At 37.6% G+C, this 20,040-nt stretch overlaps 1 protein-coding gene across 1 annotated transcript in view; it reads right to left on the bottom strand.

Moving 5' to 3' along the window:
• rspo4 (R-spondin 4) overlaps positions 1 to 11,378 on the bottom strand; it is a 182,054-nt gene extending 170,676 nt beyond the window's left edge. The window contains exon 1 of the mRNA XM_028810517.2: positions 11,070 to 11,378. Coding sequence (XP_028666350.2) covers positions 11,070 to 11,190 — 121 coding nt within the window. The 5' untranslated portion in view covers positions 11,191 to 11,378. The remainder of the gene's footprint in view (positions 1 to 11,069) is intronic.
• Between the last annotated feature and the right edge of the window lie 8,662 nt (positions 11,379 to 20,040).

The following is a 20,040-nucleotide window of genomic DNA, read 5'->3' as shown; positions in this document are numbered from 1 at the left end:
TGCAAGCTACCGGTAGCTCGCAAGCAAAGTGTTGGCGACCCCTGGTATACCTGTAGATTGACTGCTGTGGGCTTGCAGGGAAAGCAGATTCCACATGAGGGCACAATGACCTGGTGTCTCTCATCCATGGGCAAGACTGTATATTTCTGAGAGGACCCCAAAACCACTTATAGGCTTGGGTTTAGAGGGGTCTCTCAGCAGGAGGCCACTGAGCTTGTAGTCAGGAGAAGAGAGGCCAGGTACTTCTCAGAGAAGATATTCAGGGTAAGAAAAAGAAGTACGTTGACATTCGATTGAGTTGGACAACTATTGTAGACACAACATCACTTATTTAAGGACTTTTATCTGTTAGTCAGAGCCCGTGAAGTCAGAAGATTTATTATTTGCCCATTTATTTTGATATTAATGCTTTCATGGCATTATTCCAGTCTCAGATCATTTACTTATTTATTCTTTTGCAGTTGCGATAGGTACAAAGGAGAACTAGCCCTAAATAGGATTGCAGCAATACATTAGACGTGACAATGTGTCCAACAGGTTGAACAAACAGAGAAAATACAAACAACTACCTAGATAATACACCCTAGTCAGGAAAAAAATAAGGGTTAAAACATAAACTTGACAGCCGATATTTCTTGGCCTATCAGTATGAAAACAACGGGAACAATCAATAAAATACTAATGTGTGTGGACTTTTCAAACTCATTTAGCAAACTAATTTAATAAAGTATTCATTGTATTTGTATAGCAACTTTCAGAGCACACACTGTTATGAGGTATTTCGATAAATACGTATTTAAACTTACACATGATAATTCAGTGAATGTGGCACAATAATGCAGTTCACCCAACACATCGTCTCATATAATACATTGCAAAAAGATTAAAAAGAATTGGAAGCAACCTGCCCACGACAGGTCAGTAATGCTGTTTGCCCCATTGCTTTGAGGAATGCCAACACGTGCCTGGTAGTCCTTCACTTGTACGAATTTGCTTCTGCTGCAAATGTGGTTTCCTCCTGCGTGTCAGGACCCATTTGGCCTCCTGGTGCTCTGACTTCAGTACAAACATCTCAAAAGTTACCCACAGCTGAGAGGAAACAGAGCCAATCTCCTTTTAGCAATTCACCCATTAGACATTCAAAACAAATCAATGAAATAAGGCCAATATAACATCACTGGCACAAACGAGCCTACAATTATAAAAACAATTAAAAGAAAACAGTCTGGCATTAAACAAAGCATATTTAGGGTTTGCAGCTAATAGAGTTATGTTTAAGACAATTTAAGTGAAGTAAAGTGAAATATTTGACGGATGGCTTACAAACTTTGCTCCCCTTGCCTAGTCTCTTTCTCTTTGCATAATCAAAAGGGTGGCACCCTGTCACCGTCTCACAGTCGAAAGAATTCAGTCCAGTCGGTGAATAAAACTAAAGGAATCCATTTTAAGTTCATTTAGTAGATGTTACAGCTCACACACACAAAACAAAAACAACCACAATAAGACCTTCCAATAGGTGTGCGATACCCTAACAGCTAAAGGGGTGTCAGCATTCACCTCACTTGTAATCCAAACCACACGTCATCACACCAGCAACCTCCCAATGAAGACTTGAATCAATTCCCAATGACTTTCATTTTAATCTCCCATATGTCTTCAAACAAACGTTTTCATGAGGCACATCAATGAAGAAATTCACCCTATGGCCATCCCTTTCTGGAACGAGAGAGTTGGCACACGTGGATGTCCCAGTACAATGGTGTTCTTTTTCTAATTGGATTTTCTAGATTACAACTTGATTGAATTTTCCTTTTTATAAACTTATGGGTCATTTCAGATGCTAAAGAATCAGTCTATTTTGTGTACTGTAGCATTAATGGCGTGCAGCACCATAAGACATTTCACTGAATCAAATACTGCATATATTCAATAGAATAAAAGTAAAAAAAAATGAAATGTGTTGCCATCATCTATTCATTTTCTGAATAAACTTCTTGGATTATCTGGTGTTAGAGGAAAAGGTGTTGAGGCAGTCTACCACTGATCCAAAACCAGAATAATTTTCACACACACCCAAAATCACTTATAACAGGCAAAGAAGAAATTCAAGAGTATTGTGTGTAGTCTTTACTGACCAGTCCAGGAATCAAGAAGTTATGATGCAACAGCACAAAACAAAGTGTATCTTAAGCCAATTGCTTAATTTACAAAAATAAAAATAAGCACCTCATACATATACAGTCATACATCCATCATTGAAAGTTAAGCAAATGCTGCTATGAAATGCCCATCTGCGTACAAGCAGGCACTGGAAAGCAAATGGCCTCAATTCGCCATAAAAAAAAGAAAAGAACAGGGTTGACACAAATGGCCCCGGGCTTTGTCTTATATGCCAAACATCCTGAAATAACCATGAAGAATGATTTTCTTCTACCATTACTAACATGCCCTGTTCCCTGCTCCATCAGTGTTTATCATGGCAGCTCCCGAAGCGTAAGAAAACACTGCGGCTCCACTGTCAAACAGAAGGATTTCACTAGCACGGTCTCTTGGAAAAATGTTCAGATTTAGTTGAAACATATCTGCTACCAGGCCGCAACTCTCAAGCTTTCTTTCAGCTGCAAAACAAAATACTGAGCCTGACAGTTAGACGAGTGAATCACCAGAAGGTCGCTACTGTGTGTACTTAGTCCTGGCGTGCAGGACAAATTTTAGACCAGATTCATTGGTATCCGAAAATGACTTTAGGCGATGCAAGCAAAATATTTCACTTGTGGCACATACAGTATACTCTTAAAAGAGAAACAAGACAGGCGTCATGTATGGAATGAATTTGACAGTGGCGTCAATTGAACAGTTTATCAAGAATATTTTTTGTGATGACATCAAATACTTGTTTATCTAGTAATTTACTGTGCTGAATTTTTGCTCAGAAATATAAATATTACGTCTCCACCCCTCATTTTAGACAATATATTATGCAATAGGTACTTCTTCCAGCTCAGTTAAATTTCCCTTATGTAAGCATTCTGCTTGTACTTCAAACACATGTCTCCAACTATTGGAAATGTAAAATAAGTTTTTTTTTCATTTGTCAAGAGAATTGTGAAAATTGTGCTAGCTTACAGTACTTGGCCAAACTCTTAATCGGATTGCACTCTGTGTGGAGTTTGCATGTTTTTCCTAAACTGAGCTGAACTCATATCAAAAAAACTGACTGGGTATGTATGATGGATTGGCATCCTAGAAGATGGAATTTCAAGGAACTTTGACGGGCTGTACTACAGGATCTGAATTTTTATTTTTTCGTTGAAGTAGTAGATGCCGTTAAAAACCCTGAAGTCAAGTTTCAAAACAGCATTCCTCACGAAAGATCAGAAAACATTTGTTGGTAAGCCTTTTTATTCTCCTGTTTCTGTGGAGAGGAGACATCGCCAAAAATGTTTCTGCCCCTGCCGCACAAATGAGAGACGCCATGTATTGGCGTGTGAAGCATCTAAAGAAATCTGCAAATGATCTAGTAACTGAACGACTATCCAAACAGAAAATGAAGGCGGTCCACTGAAGCTACATACAGTTTAATTCCTTGTTTGCGCAAAGGTTTGACAAAACTTCTACCACATTTTAACCAATAACTAGTCAATGCTAAGAGTTTACATACATCGTGGGCACAAAAAAAACCTCTAATGCTAATTAATAGAAGAAATTTGACAGTATCAAAACAGCCAGTCATGCTACAAACTCCACAACGGGCAGAACTTTCACAGCATTTTGTATTCATCTATCCAGAGGAGTGGCATCCCCACATACTCACCTCCAAAACACAAAATCACTTTCTCCCTGATCTATTTTTCAATACTTTTAGGTTAGATAGCAGCATTTATATTCTACTGGTGGCTTGGTTTTAAGAAATCTACAGATGTTGTGTTTCATCCCTAGCTATGGTTCAAGCGCTGTTTTTATGTTTATTTTGTCCAAATTTTATGTTAACGGTGTTGATCTAGTTTCTCTATGTCACCATGTATTCTGTTGTGTTCTTTCTGTTTTGTGGGTAGTCCCCCAAGAGTTTGGGCCACCTTCCCATCAGGTCAGGTTACTGCCAATAGCTCGATAAAGGCTAAGGAAAACCCACAATTCCTTGCCGTTAACTGAATACGCTCATAGTTAAGTTCTCCTGTGTCTATTACTTTTTTTATTTTATTTATCTTCTGACTATTTGTGACCATTTTGCTTTTTTTTTGACTGTCTCTAGGAATTCATATTATGACAAGGGCTGTGGAGTCAGTAGATAAATCATTTGACTTCGACTCCTTAGTCTCTGGTACTTCTGACTCTGACTCTGACTCCTCTGTATTTAATATGCTAATGTATTTTCCATGTTGATTGAAGGAAGGCAACATACACGTCATTTAACCACAGACCTACTGGGTAGGAAGCTGACTCTCTACCATATTGGCCAGTTTAAACAAAAGACAAGACCCCCTGAACACATATCAGGCCATAGCACACACCTATAACCTACATCATTATACTTGTTTACACTCAAATGAACTTGTTAAACACATTATATCTGAAATAAAGTGAAAATGCTTTTTGTAATGTACCATAATCCAGATTGCAATATGTGAATGTCAGGTTGTATAATAGCTCAGATGAACTGCACACTAGTAGTAACACAACTATGCACTGGGCGTTATTCTTACACCAGAGAAGTACTTGATTACGACTATTGTTTGCGAAATGGGACATTTGAACTTGCTGTATTTTTTTTTCATTACAAATTAAATTTATTAGGAGTCAGAGTCGGTACATTTTTGCCGACTTCGACCCCGATTCCAGGTACCCAAAATTGTCCCCAACTCCGACTCAGACTCCACAGCCCTGATTATGACTGTGATTTTTTTGGGATTGTCTATTGCGAAGGCATTGCCTTCTGTGGTTTTGTGCTCTTTGGAGCGTCTTGTTAAACTTTTATTATTTAAAAAAAATATATATATTTATTTATAAAGACTAGTCATTAAGCCCGTTACAATAACGGGCGCTAGAACAGTAGTGCATAAACATTAGTAGGAACAGTCTATATTAAATGGCAAGGGACTTTGATCTCTTTTTGTTGGTCGTATTTTTCTTTCTTTCAGCCTTTCTTTTGTTGATGTTTACTTGCTGAGCTGACCGTTCTTCGTGGGCTGCCGCCGTGTATTGTGCGTCTTTAATTTTCTGTGGCAGTAATACTGTCTTGTATGTCCGCTGGCTTGTACTTCCGTAATATACCTTTAATTTTCTCTGGTGGTAATACAGGCATGCGCGTCGGTAATATGCCTTTAATTTCCTCTGACAGTAATACTGGCTTGTATGTGGCTGTAATATGCATCGCTGTATTGTGTACCTTTAATTTCCTCTCGCAGTAATACTGGTTTGTATTTCCATAAAACGCCTGTAACTTTCTCTGACAGTAATATCGCGCATCACACCGTGCCCCGCACATGCGCACTTCACCAGAAGACACACACACACGGACACCTGGACGCACATAGGGATTTTATGAAAGAGGATTCTTTGTTTTCATTTGTGTGACTACTGGGTTCTAATGGTTATACCCCCTCTAGTGGACATACTGAATATTTTTGGAATTCTACTGTGCTTTGAGACTCTCCAGTTCATAACAAGAGAGTCTATCCTTTGGTGATAGGCAAGCACTGGTGGAACTTCACCCTTGATCACTCCTTTACTGAAAGAAACATTAAGTGTTCAAAGTAACTTTTTTGTTTTTTTTGTCATTTTGAGGGTAACTTGCATGCTTTCTTCCAGTCCATCTTGGCCTATCCATAATGCAGACACTTCAATTCTGATCTAACCTTTGCAGTTGTTTCATTAATCATCTTCCTACGACTCCTGTCAACTAACACTGGGTAACTTGGCTGTTCAATTAAGAGTATGGGTTTCCCTCTCTCTCTCTCTCTCTCTAAATGATGCCATCTCCTCTATCTTAAAAAACTGAAGCCAATACCAACCCCATCAAACGATCCCCATACAAAATACATCTATACAAATCCAAATTGAGAGTTTATAGAGAGTTTATGCTACAGAACGAGTACAACTATGAATATTCTAGAAAGCATTACATTAACACTGCCATCAGGTTATTCTTTCACTTGATATTATAGACACAAAATGAGAAAGAAAAGTGAGCCCGGCAGCACACTACTTTTAGTTGAGAACATCGCCTCTGGCTGGTCTGCATTCTTACTGCAATTCCCTTTCAGATGCATCTGTCTATTTTATTTATTGCAAGTCTCCCAGCAACATCATAAAATGAAGATTTTACTGTCAATTGTTTGAAAATTTCCCAGCAGCAGGATATCAAATGAAGTCATTGGAAATGATGCTTGTTGATGAGGTGGAGCAATTTTCAATTTCTCAGGCATGTGCACACGGAAAAACACACAGGCTCTCACAGCGCTGTATTCTCACGCAAGTTCTAAAATGCACATCAAGAATTAACCTCACAAATATACACAGCTGGAAATTTTAAAATGTCAGTCTATCCACTCTTTTACCTGTTCAAGGTTATGGGACACCTGGGTCTATGTCGGCAACAGTAAACACAGAACGGGCGATAATTTTAGGTGGCCCACCCATTTATCAAATATATTATTGCATTATGACCTATTTAATAAAGTATTATCTATCTGTCTATCTGAGAGGGGATTTGGGAAGGACAAGCAGCCATCACACAAAAGGAATCCGAAACTGGAAAGGAATGAGGAGAAGAGTCGTATGTGGCGCCATCTCTGTCGGCTGCGGTCAGTATGCTACGAATATAAGTCTACTCTCTCACGCAACTCATGAATAGCTTTGTGAGTATGGCATCACATGGGCAACACAGTGGTGCAATGGTTAGAGATGCAACCTCCGACTTTAAACTTTTGCTGCAGCCGTAGTCTATTTGGAGTTTGCTGCTTTTTTCCATGTTGGCGTGACATTTACCACACATCACGAAGACATTTATGTTGCATGAATTGGTGATTTTAAAGTAAGTGAGTGTGTGGTATCCCAGCCAGGATGGGTTATTACATTGAGCTCTGTTCTACCAAGAGTGGCTGTGAATCCCCATTCTGAGAGAGGACAAGCGACGCCTCTGCTTAAAAATTCAAAATGAAAATACTAAATGAACGGGCTGGCATTGTCTAGTGAGCAGAGTGTCAGTGTGAGGGTGAAATAAGCCGTCTTTGTCAGAAGTTCATTGAGAATAATTTAACCACCTGTTTCTCAAAACTAACCTAGCAAAATGTCAGCTATCTCTCCAGCGTCCCTTAACAGGGCCTGAAAATAGAAGGTTTCTTAACTGGCAGTATAAGGTTAATCCATGCCTTAAAACACAGCATGAACATTAAGCATAAATCTATTTACTCATCGCATTTAATTCAATTTTAAGGTTGTAGTAAATTAGAGTCTAGTACTAATTACCATGCAGTTATAAACTAAAGTACTCTGGTACCAACCAGGGAACTACTCATTTTAGTGTAAAATTGGTAAATAAAATTAAATTATCATCAGGTATAGTGAATATAATAAAAATATTTACAAATCCATAGTCTGCTGTGTGGGCCACTTTTACTTGTGACATGGCAAAACAGTAACTCTTTCCTATTGTAAGAATTTACTGTAGAAACACACTAACATTTTGAGATCTTACTCCTGCAAGATCTTATTTAACAGGGATGTGATATAAAGCAAGAAGTTGCACTCATGCTAAATATTCCTCTCGGTTAAGAGTGACCCTGGCATTATTTCTGTCTTTGGACAAAATCAAACGAACAGCTACAAAACAAAATGAACATCTAGAGATGGACTGCTGCAATCTAAAAAAGCTTCCAACTGCAGCTGCTTACAACGTAACCCAGTTAAGGCTCATCAGGACACAAAAGACCACTTTAGCATTTTAAATTAGATTCCATTAAATTTTCAGTCAGGTTCTGTGCTGCCTTGCGCCTGTTACTGCTGGGATAAACTTTGCCTTCCATGCAAAATGAATTGGATTCAACAGGTATTAGAGTTTATGCAATACATCCACAAGAATTACTTCTGAACGCTTTAATATCAATTCTGACTCACTGAATACGAGCAAAAACTCCTACATGATATACTGTTTGACTCACTTGATATCTACTTATAAAACATCAAGTTTTATTTAGTTCTCCACTACTGCAGGCCCTCTAGACCTGAAAAATCCTCCTTTTTATGCTATTTTTCGGCTGTATTTTGTGGAAGAAAGTACACTCTGATGACAAAAAGGTAAATCAATATGTGTCTTCTGCAAAAATGATCAGAAACTTGAAGTTGGGCATTCCACATTAACCGACCCCAGAAGTTCACCCCTGAATGAAATACCAACGTCACCGTCAACGTTACTCCGTCTCATAAAACTTTGAAATAACGGGGATCACTAATATAGGTATGTGGAGTGTTGTTTTATGCTATTTTGAAGTTGCTGGTCACAAATGTGATATTTTTGATATGGGATTCTTTACCGGTGGTCCAAGCCCTCTAACTCCCAGAAGGTTACAAATGTTAGATTTTAAACATAAGCATGTGGACTATCATTTAAGATATTTCAAGATCAGTGATTACAAATATGTTTTTTTTAATCCTTTACTAAGGTCGGTGATTACAAATATGTTATTTTTGATCATTTACTAGGGATCCAGACCTTCTACGGACTTTCTATCAGAGGGTCCAAATTGACAAATTTCTATTACAATCGACATTATGTAGACTTTAAATGTTTAAACTGAATCACATATTTGAAATTTTCAAATATTGAATGCAACTATTCTTGTTTATTATGGAACTTATTTCTTATGAACACCCTCAATTAGGCCAACTTACGCTTATTCGGACTCTCTTATATATGAATTTCTGAAGGCAGCATGGTGGCGAAATAATCACTAATGCTGTCTCGTGCACCCATTATCCAAGATTCCGATCCCAAACTGTGCCATGTGGAGCTGGCACTTGCTTACCAAGTCTCAGTAGGTTTTTCTCCTGGTGATCCGATTTTCTACCTACACCCCAAAGACATGCAGATTGGGTTTATTGGCAGTCATGTGCAGATGTGTGCAAACATCTTGCTCTCCCTCTCTAGGACTGGTTCTTGCCTTGCACCCAGTGCTGTCTATTTAGGTTCTAACAGCTCTGAGCAGGTTCGAAAGTGTTATGCTGTGCTATGTTATGAATTTCAGCACCTCCTCATCTTGGCATTTTGTTTTACTCATTCAAAACTCTACGACATGTCTAAAAATGAACAATTAATGGTACAATAATAATCATAACAAATACATTGAGGTCATAATACATTCAGAGGCCATTCAAAAGCACTGAACTCCAAAGCGTCCTGAACCTCTGCCCATCTAACATAATGCCTTGTATTTCACTTAAAAGGTTCCTTTACAGATTATACAATACTTGATGTTCTTAAATGTTGTTGAAAACTCAATGTTTAAGGTTTGCATATCTTTTAATTTATAGAACCTGTAAACCACCTGATCCTTAATTTCCTTTGTATGCTTACAAAAACAACACTTGGCACAAAGCTTGAGTCAACCATAGGATGCCAGTCCATCACACAGCAAACTTGCACAGTACATTAAGCCAATTTACAGATACCAAGTCACCTAACAAGTGTCTGGGATGTGGGACAAATGAAAACAAGGCTGATAATATACACATAAGAGCATGAGGACCCCATACTGGCAGTGTCACACTGAGTAAGTCACTTAAACTGCCTGTCATCAAATTATAAAAAACACTACTAAGCAAATATTTACAACATACCAGGTGTCTCTAAATTGTATATCTGAGTTAGAAAACATAACAAAACTCTATATGTGCAAAACACCTTTTAAGTTTGTTGATTACAAAAAGGTTCAACATTCAACAAATAATTGCTGTTAGGATGCTCATTAAATTTACATAATATTCTTCCTTTACAATGAGCATTTTATTAAGAAATCAAAATTCAAAAAAGCAATATACCATTACCAAATAAAAAGCGTGTTAAGACACAGATCAATAAATATCAATCCAATTCAATCAATGGGCACCCTCACACACCCCCACACTCTCTCAAACTAGGCCAGTTTAGAGATGCCAGTTAAACTAACAGGACAGGTCTTTGGAATGTAGGGGGATAAACCAGAGTACCAAGAGAACAACACATGTAGAAGAAGGGGGAATGGGCCTGGAAATTAATCTGGCTGGCACCACCAGCAGCTCAAAAATAAGTAATATTACAGTCAAGATCTAGTACGTGCTGCATTTAAGATATCATCCTGAAAAGCAGCTTATGGTTCCAGTGGAAACATTGAACATCACCAACGATGTCTCTCTTGTGTCTATTTGCCTTTATGATTATATATCTTATGATAAATTTTATGATATAATGTATTGCGCACGTACCCAAACGTCAGCGAAGAACATTACACAAACGGCAAAGTCACTGTAAAAAAAATCCCAATTTCTCTGATATCTCGAATGTCTGTATAAAATGAGATCTGGTTAAATATCCTTCGCGCTAACTTCTATCCAGCGCAGAGATCTTTTAACCTTAATTATGTCCGTTATTATTTCTTCATGTTATTTTATTAGGATATCTTCTTCTATTCCTCTTTATTCCCATTCTTATCTTCTATTTAAGGTATCCCAAACACTACACTAAATAGTTAGGCTGGGCTTCGCGCCGCACTGCAGTTCAGCCAGGGATCGAACATTCGCATCCCTGAAATAATATTTGCTTCTCAAGATCGCACTTTGCAGTCAACAAGCCAGATGTTAAGTAACTGTCAGTATCAAATAAAGATTAGCATTGATTCAAACATTACGTACGAAAAAGAGGTACATTTAAATATAAATCAATGTTAACTATCCAAATAGACAGTAACCGAGAGCCTGTGCGATGAATGACATGTCCAGGTGAGGAAACAGTTCGAAGCTTTCACCCACCTATCTCATTCCTCCATTCTCCAAAGAAGGTAGGCAGATCAGTATCCCACCTCCGTAGTTGTACTCACCGTTCAGCTTTCGAGTAGTCGGAATCGCTGGGTAGGCGCAGTTCCTAAGGAGCAGAAGTGCAAAGAGCCTCCAATGCATCTGTGCGAAGGGCGAGTCGGCACAAGACACAGGAGAGCACATGAGAACCAGAGTGGGGCTTGGGTCCTGGAGTGCAGCCCCCTGTGCTCTTTGATGCGGAGGAAGGGGTCGCTGGGCAGCGGCGCAGCCCAGGTCTTATAACAGGCGCGCTGACATCACAGAGTTCTTAACCCCGTCCTGTCCGGCGAGACACGGAGCGGCCCGATTCGTCCCGTGAGTATTGGCACATCGACTTGAAGCTCTGCTTTGCCCGCGTATCCTACATTCTTACACGTAAGGGTTGCAATTACATCCTAAGAGGGGAACTGCATTTTATTATTAAAGTTATGGGCTGGGGCTGACTTTTGTATCGACGGGGCTGAAAACAGCTTAATGAACTGATGAACTAATTATGACAGAAGCTCGTCTTCCAACAATCACACAGAAAGCCTGCACAATTTAAAAACTGTTTTTTCAAAGCGACATGTGTGTTACGGATGACAGATGTTCAAGGCTGGATTTGATATATTGCAATTTCAAACGTGAATAATTACTTCAAGAAGAATGTATATGCTACAGTAGTAATGCTATGGGCAGTAATATATATATATATATAGGCCTATATATACATGAAGGCTCCAACTTTGCCCGCGACTTATTGACGTCTTTCATGTTGTTGCTGTGTATAGATGGGGCCTTTCTTCTAAATACGCTACGCTCGTGTGATCAATTCATACAGCGGAGATACGGATAGGATATTAGGAGTATCACTTTCTTAAAATGCACGTATATTCGCGAACTGATGCTAGGAAGCAATTCTGATTTTTTTGGCAGCGATGGTGTTGTGCTCCGCGAATGTTAAAATGAGAAAGAGCGAAGATCCAGGCAGAGAAAGTCAACTGGGACACAGGACCGAGTCCACACAACAAAAATCCAGGAGATTACGTCAAAGAGACGAGAGAGAGTATCTGTTTGGGGTGATCTGCAGATTGTAAGGAATCGGAAAAATTGAGTTGTGCTTGGGAGACAAACATTTTTAATGCAAACTCTGCGGCTATGAAACTGAGAGAGCCTGTAGATTATTGTGTAGCCTGTAAAGTAGCGGAACCTTATATTTTAATTATAAGCATATATATATATATATATATATATATATATAATATATATATATATATATATATATATATATATATATATATATATATATATATATATATATCTATATACACACACACACACACACACATTGTGTGTGTGTGCAGGAGCGTTCAGTCAACTGCCCAGGTTTTCCTTTATTACACCAGATAGGCTATATTCTATACGGGATCAACAAAAAGATATATACATATCTCTCACAGACGAACGCTAACATAACTCGATATTATAACAATCTAAATGAAACTTTTAAGAGTCTTCCCAAAGCCAAAGTATTTTTTTCTATAACTTAAAAAAAAAGTTATATGAATAATAGTTTTAAAAAATGAAAGCAGTGTTTTTGTGGCTTTCATTGAATTTTGGTATCACTTTCACCTCCTTTTCGGAAGAATAGTAAAAAAAAAAAAAGTATAGAAAAATAAATGTGAACATATTAAGATTTGAGTCTGCCGATATTCTCTGAAAGGAGTAATAACTAAAATACACGATTATGTACTTTATTAATATGTGTACATTAAGTGTTATCATATTTAATAACACAGAAACAAACCATGCAAATATACCTTTTAATAAAGTATTGTCATCCTCTGCATTGATTAGCTAGTAAGTTTTGGGTCCTGCCTTGCGTCCAACGGCGCCGGAACAGGCTCCAGCTGTGCGAAAGTCTCGTACGGGATTAGATGTACAGTATATGTTCTAATTAAGGTGAAAAGGATTCATGCGTAAATGTCGAGAAAATCTACGTTGTATTTGCTATTAAAATAATACGTAATTAAATTGTATAGAAAATATCCTCTATAAAAAATATTTTTCATAATTTAAAATATACAACATATAAATTCAATCATACAGGTCAGCACCGCTTCATTTACTAAACTATTAATTTTCACCCACATTATAATGTACAAATAGTAATACAAAATCAAATCTACTTACAACATGTAGGTAGAGTATATTTTTAGCTGAAAAAAATCGGAATTTTACAAAAATATGGGTAATTTTTAGAGACTGGAACTTAAATATCTGTACATATGAAACAGACTTATTAATCAATTTTATATAAAACGGCGTTGTTATATGCTCATTAAATCATACGCAGGTCTTTTTTGGGGACGAATACTTTTGCTAAGTAGTGTTTTCTCGTTTTTGCAACAGAAATATCAAGAAAAAGTTCAAGCATTGACCTCTGCCTAAAGGCAGGGAGGCTGAAGAGTTAAACTCGGCAGTGGCTACCATCAAACGAAACGGTGGCTTGATGTGGTAAGACGGAATTTACTTTAGACAATTTTAATTCTTATTATTAATGACAACAAGTCTGTATTCTGCCTGCTCCATTTTTAATTTTTTTTTTTTACTTTTTTTAAACTATTTGAGATTGCGGAGGCACATAAAATTCAGAACACGATTTGGGAGTTGTTCATCATTTAGCTTTTAATGATACCGAAAATGGATGGAAGTGTATTTCTCTCAAATGATCTTTTTAAAAGAGTTTTGTGCACACAAAGACCTGCATGCGTTTTTCACTTACAGAATAAAAGCAAAACATTACAAATTTAAATTCAAGTAATATTTCAGCCTTCAAATGTCACTGTTTAACACAACAGAATGTCTGACGGTAGAAGGAAAAAATATCTTGTGAGTAACTCCTCACGTATGTAATTTTTTTTCCTTGCATCTGTGACGATTTGACCAAATTTGATTTTAACTACATTACGTCTGCTGTTCACAACGATTCCCTGTTAACTGTATCTGTGTGTATTTGTATTCCCATTCATTTTATGTTACTACCAACATACAGTACAAGTCCCAGTAAACTTGTAAACTTTTTATATTCTCGTGGTGAGCCCCATGCAGTCAGCGAGAATGCAGATTGTCTCCTGTCAATCGTAATATACTGTGTTTCTAAATATCTACGTCGAGTTTACATTGCTTGTATTTCGTTTAAAAACAATAAGCACCTTTCATTTGCATTTTCAGTATAGTTATATATTAAAACAAAAATCACTTTAAAATGATACATTTAGTCTTAAAAGTACAAGTAAACATTCCACCTTTATCCCCTACAGAGTCTTGCATACGTTTTCTCCCATCAATTATATATTTATTGATAGAGACAACACAATTGCAAGCTTGTAAATGCATAAAGAAAAGTATCACATTACCCCCATCCTGTAATATGAACGGTAAGTTAAATAAGACAATGAGAAACAGATCGCAGAACTAGTAAAGAGCTTTTAAAAGCCTTCAACATGAACGGGGTGATCCAACAAATAAAGACATTGCTAGCGTGATGTTCCCCGAAGCCTACAAGCTGATCACCGACCTCGCCTGATCGAGTGGCGTGCACCTTAAAGGGCTTGTCCGTGTTCTTTTTGCAACATACTGCATGCTTTCATGTAGACCTCATCTGCTCAACCTCTCTCTGTGAGTTTATCCATACGGTAAACCTGCCAGGAGCTTATTCTACATACTGCAGTTTCATTCCAGCGGTTCTGGCTGCTGGGGCGCGAATGTGGCTCAGATTTACCGCTCCCTTTCTAAGTGAATTTTAAGTTGGGGGGTCCGGCAGCCAACCAAGCGATAGTAATTGCACCATCAAGCTTTAACGGTATGCGTTCAAGGTGGAAGGAAACTACAGTAGAAAGCGCCGCAGGACTTAACGCAAAGGAGAGGCGTGAAATCAAAAAAGGCTTGAGAAGCAAATTCTTGCACATTTCAAAAGTAAACTAGAAGGGCTATTTTCACTCCCCTGTTTATGCACAGTAATAGAAACAATGTCTAGGATTTAAACCTTAGTCCCGAGGCAGCCTCTGACATTTTCTGTCCAGATCTTTCTCCAGAGATACGCAGACAACAGATCCGTTCAGAGCTGAGATGAGATGGGTGACAATTCGTGGCACAGTTAGCACATTTCGTGCTCTTGGCATTTCTCCATCTATTACCGTTTAACCGACCGCAATACTGAAGTTCTGTTACCCATGGAACTGAAGAAGGGTCAGCTCGGGTGAGTTTTCAGTGGACACTTTTCAATCGTCAAGGCATCAGAAGCTTTAAGTCCTCTATAGTGCCTGTCAGCTTTCACGGAGGTACTCCTTACCAACTTAAATTATATATGTTTTGTTAAAACGTGCTCATCTATCGGACGTTTTTTTAATTGCACGCAAATATTTCATGTATTGTTGATCATTTATACTGTAATTCGTGATTTCCATGCATAGGCCTAATTTCGTGATGTCTCTTTTTCCGACGCTTTAATTTGTCTTCAGTCCCACGGGGTGCAACCGCTGACGACTTGCATGGGACGGCACCGCTAAAGAACTGCAGATCACGAGGGCATGCAAATGGACCGCTCCCTTTATGCGTATGTCTGGGGCTGTAAATACGGTCACGCATTTAGGCCTAACACCGTCTTCCGTCAAATCACTTGAACTATTACACACTGTATGCGCTTTGATCGATTTATTAAGACGATGGCCAAACTTTAGAGTTTAAATGGGACGGCATCGTTTGTCGATGTTTTAAATTTTCATTTAGATGCCGATAGTTTCCGAATATCACAAAACACATAAGTCAAGAGGTATTGAATTTCTAATAAAAAAAAGTTGTAAACACGGTTCATAAATGTGTGTGTAATATAAAATTCTCTCATGCTTAAAGTATATTTGAAGTTATTTAACTTAGGCTGTATGCTATAATAATTAAGTTTATTAAAGTAATATTTCTGAAGCCTGCAAAGCAACACTCTTGGCTTAGATATTGACTAATTTAAAGAGAAGATGGGAAAAAAACACTCTGAAGGCTAAACGTTATAGGCAAATATGTAACAAAATCAGTGAATAGTCATAATATAATAAAATTCATGAGTTAAGATTGAACCTTCTTTTTTATTTGCAGCTTGATTCATTATGTTTTGATTTTATAGCCTATTTTATGTGCTAATAATATAAGTGTGAGATCATTTTCAGGTCCACACCTTCATCTTTCATCATTTAGGGAAGAACATCTGATTTATTAACATTTAGAATAAATTCAAGACATCAGACTTTTTATTGTGAGTGTAAAAAAAATAATGGGCAGTTTTCAGGAGGGCACATATTTTCCATGTCAATGGATTTGGACAGAATTACACAAAACCAGATGTAATTCATAAAGAAACAAAAATGTTTCACTGCAGTTGCTTTTCTGCTCTTTATAAAGCCCGTTTAACACTTCTGGAAAGATTTTTTACTGCCAATATTTCTTGAAGTGATACCTCATTTTTTATCTTGATTTTTGTAAATGATGACAATTAGGACTTTTTTTTTTCTCTTCACTTCGGGGTTGAAAAGAATTTTCGTGTCAAACTAGAACTCAGAATTATGTTTGGAACAAGGACGCTTTTTATGTTGGCGACTCGGACAAACTGTTTGGCGAGATTTGAGCGTATGTCTCGCTGCAAGGAGAAAAGTGATGGAGTGGGTGTTATTTAATAATGTACTGTTAAACTAAATAAAATTCAGTTGTGTTTAGTACTTTTAATGGTAATAGCTTATATGTGTTAAACTCTTGAAAAGCATTATGTTATTCCACCAGACCATTCACAACCAAAATTTCTGACTTGCTCATCTAAATCCTTTGAGCAGTGGATTAGTTAAAGAGACAGGCATGATTATATTTTAATAGGCAGTATACATATTTTAATAATTGATTGTAAGATTGTACCATAAAAATGAAAACTAATATATAATTTAACAAAGCACAGAACAGCTTGTAATGGAGTGCTAACTGATTTGTGAAAAGTACATGTAGTAAAAGTTAAAAACTTGTTGGAAGAGATATCCAGTTGTTCCAGTTGTAAAATGGTAATTGTTTCATTTAGTAACATTACTGCTACCGTTAGTAAACAAATTCTGCTGTGCATACTTTGAAATCAGATACTAATGAAGTTCATGATGTGCATTTAATGCCTGTACATTAATAAATCTGTGCAATTGTAAGGCATCCATGATGAAACCTTGTCGGCAGAAACAACTGTAGGTTTTCCTTTTGCATTTATTCTGCCGTTGTAATGAATCTGTTGGAATTCTACACTGGAAGACAGCATTAATATTAAATGTGATACCAATAAATTTATATCCCACATAACTTTGCCAAAATTCCCAAGGGTAAGATAAAGTAGCAGGCCTTAAATCGTTTGCAAACATTGACACCATGACAAATGTGGACTGAGGTGCAGAGCGCACGTGTAAATGCTTTAAGATAACACTTTGCATTTGATAAAAGATTTTTTTTTTCATGTCACAGAGCAGTGGCATTCTTCTAGTGTAGATCTGAAAGCCAAGATTAAAGCGGGTTTACAAAGCAATATGGGAAAAGAACAAAGGACAAAAACACAAATTAAATTCTACCTAATACAACAGAAGCAAACCTTGAGAAGGGCTGACAAGGTCGGTTTCAGCAGTTACACATAAGTCGTGGAAAATGGTAAAGTGATATAGGCATTTATTTTGACAGCTTTATTGAGCAGGTAAATGGGTCGTGAAGGTCCTCCTGCAAGTGGTAGAAAAATACTGTAGAGAAGCCAACATGCTTTCAGATCGCAACTAGCTGGCATGTCAAGAGTCTCAAAAAATGCTTCCTGTCATACAAAGTTAATGACAGACCAAACAGAATGTAAAATGAAACTGGAATCATTTAACTTAATGAAATCTGGAGGTTGCAGTGGTTCATGCTGCTCTCCAATAGCTTTATAAGACTGGCTTTAAATCTCATCCTGTTTTCTCTCAATATGGAGGCTGCAGGACTTTCCAATGTTTGCATGGGATTTTTTTACTGAATATTTTAATGTTAACTCCAAAAATGTGAATAAAAGATTGTTTAGCTAATATAAAGTGGCTTGGTACATGTGAGTACAAGTCTATGCATACTTTGCCCACTAATGAACTGAGGTCCCATCCAGTGGTGATTCCTACCATGAACTCATAACTTCTGAGATGGACTCTGACAACATAACCAGAGTGAAATAAATGGATGAATGGACAGTAAGAAGAGTTTCAGGACAAATGCAGATGCTAGAAAAAGTCTATATGAATCTACAGTATATGAAGAGTTTAATGATTCATTAACTTACTGCTTTAACATTCAGACCACTCTCAAATGAAACACTAGTCCACTTGGGACTAATAAAGTATCTATCTATCTGTCTGTCTGTCTGTCTGTCTGTCTGTCTGTCTGTCTGTCTGTCTGTCTGTCTATCTATCTATCTATCTATCTATCTATCTATCTATCTAATGCAGGAGAGAGAAGAATGTATTTGACAGACCCTGAAACCCCATGGTGAAATACTGAGAAATTAATAAGACAGTATAAAATGTGGGCATTTTAAACTGCATTAGAGACATCACAATCTTTGTGTCTGTTTCTGTCATATTCAATGGTAATTTCTCTCAATGTGGAATAATTTTCCAGGCTGTTTTAAATGTACTATCATTTCAATTTTTTGGTGCCTGGGGAAAGAATTGTTGCTTGAGGGAAGTTTATAGCCAGGGACATTTGTCTGGAAAATGAACAGGAAACTCTATTGGGGATAGCCTGTTGTTACTTGTGTTCTTCAGGATCACAGTAAAGTAACCAAACTTTTAATTTACTTACTTGGTTGACACCTTACAACATTTATAATGCAACCAGTAATGTTTTCCTCACATCTACTTGCATTTTCCTCCCACATCTCCAGAGATAGGCAGGTTTGTTTAAATGGTCATTCCACATTAACCTGAGAGTATGAGCTTATGTGTATGTGTGTGAGTCCCACAATGACCGGCACCCTGTCTAAGGATATGTTTTATGCCTAGTACTACTACGAGGGAGAACCTTCCAAAAATGGATTAAATAAGTTTAATGATAAAAAGATTTAAAGCAACAAATAACAAGCTCCTTACTTGCTCCTTTTTGGAATTCGTTATCATATTGACTGAAGACATGATTGATGGTAAAGTCCCCACTCCCATGGTAGCTGTAAGGCTTTCAAACAACAAAATCCAAAATAATTCAAATTATCTAAAAGATTAAAAAAACACCAAGCCTCTTGCAGGGAGATGAAGTGACTTAGTGATACGGAATGAGCCAAATTCATGTGGTAAGATTTCTCTTCAGAAGAAGAAACATCTTTACAGTAAGGAAGTTGAGAAGTCCAGTCCATGGCAAGAAGCCCTTTCTGAATGGAAGACGCTGCACACACAGCAAGCATCTGTTAGGAGAAGGAGAATCCTTAGTAACTGGCTTGAAAGGGAATATGCTGGGAAGCAACATGCACATGCAAGAAACACATTGAAGTTCCTGGAGGGAGCAAATTATGCATCTGCTGATGGTACCAAGGTACCCAGAATTGAGCAAGAAGACCTGCTTTTTTCTGGCAAAAGCAGACAGTTGAGGATCATTCACTGGATTATTCAGTGCCAGCATTTTATGCGAATATCAGAAATGATGAGACAACAGGGGCCATCAGATGGCATATAGACATGAATACCTCCATTTAGGTCTGTAAACTTAAAGACACAGTATTAAACCTTCATCCATCTGTCCTCTGTGTGCCTTAGAAATGCAGTGTACTGCAAATCATCCAGTTGACGATGGAAGATACTATTAGGGCAAGCACAAGAGCTCTAAAGTTTGTTTATATCCTGCAGTCATCTTCAAATACACAAATTCTTCATGAATGTGTCCTACTCTTGCTCATTTAGTTTAGGTGCCTCCTGGTTACCTCTCATGGGAGGTCAACAA

This window comes from Erpetoichthys calabaricus, chromosome 10 (assembly GCF_900747795.2).
Source record: "Erpetoichthys calabaricus chromosome 10, fErpCal1.3, whole genome shotgun sequence".
In the NCBI taxonomy this organism is placed as follows: Eukaryota; Metazoa; Chordata; class Cladistia; order Polypteriformes; family Polypteridae; genus Erpetoichthys; species Erpetoichthys calabaricus.
This window is presented reverse-complemented; position numbering and strand designations above follow the sequence as displayed.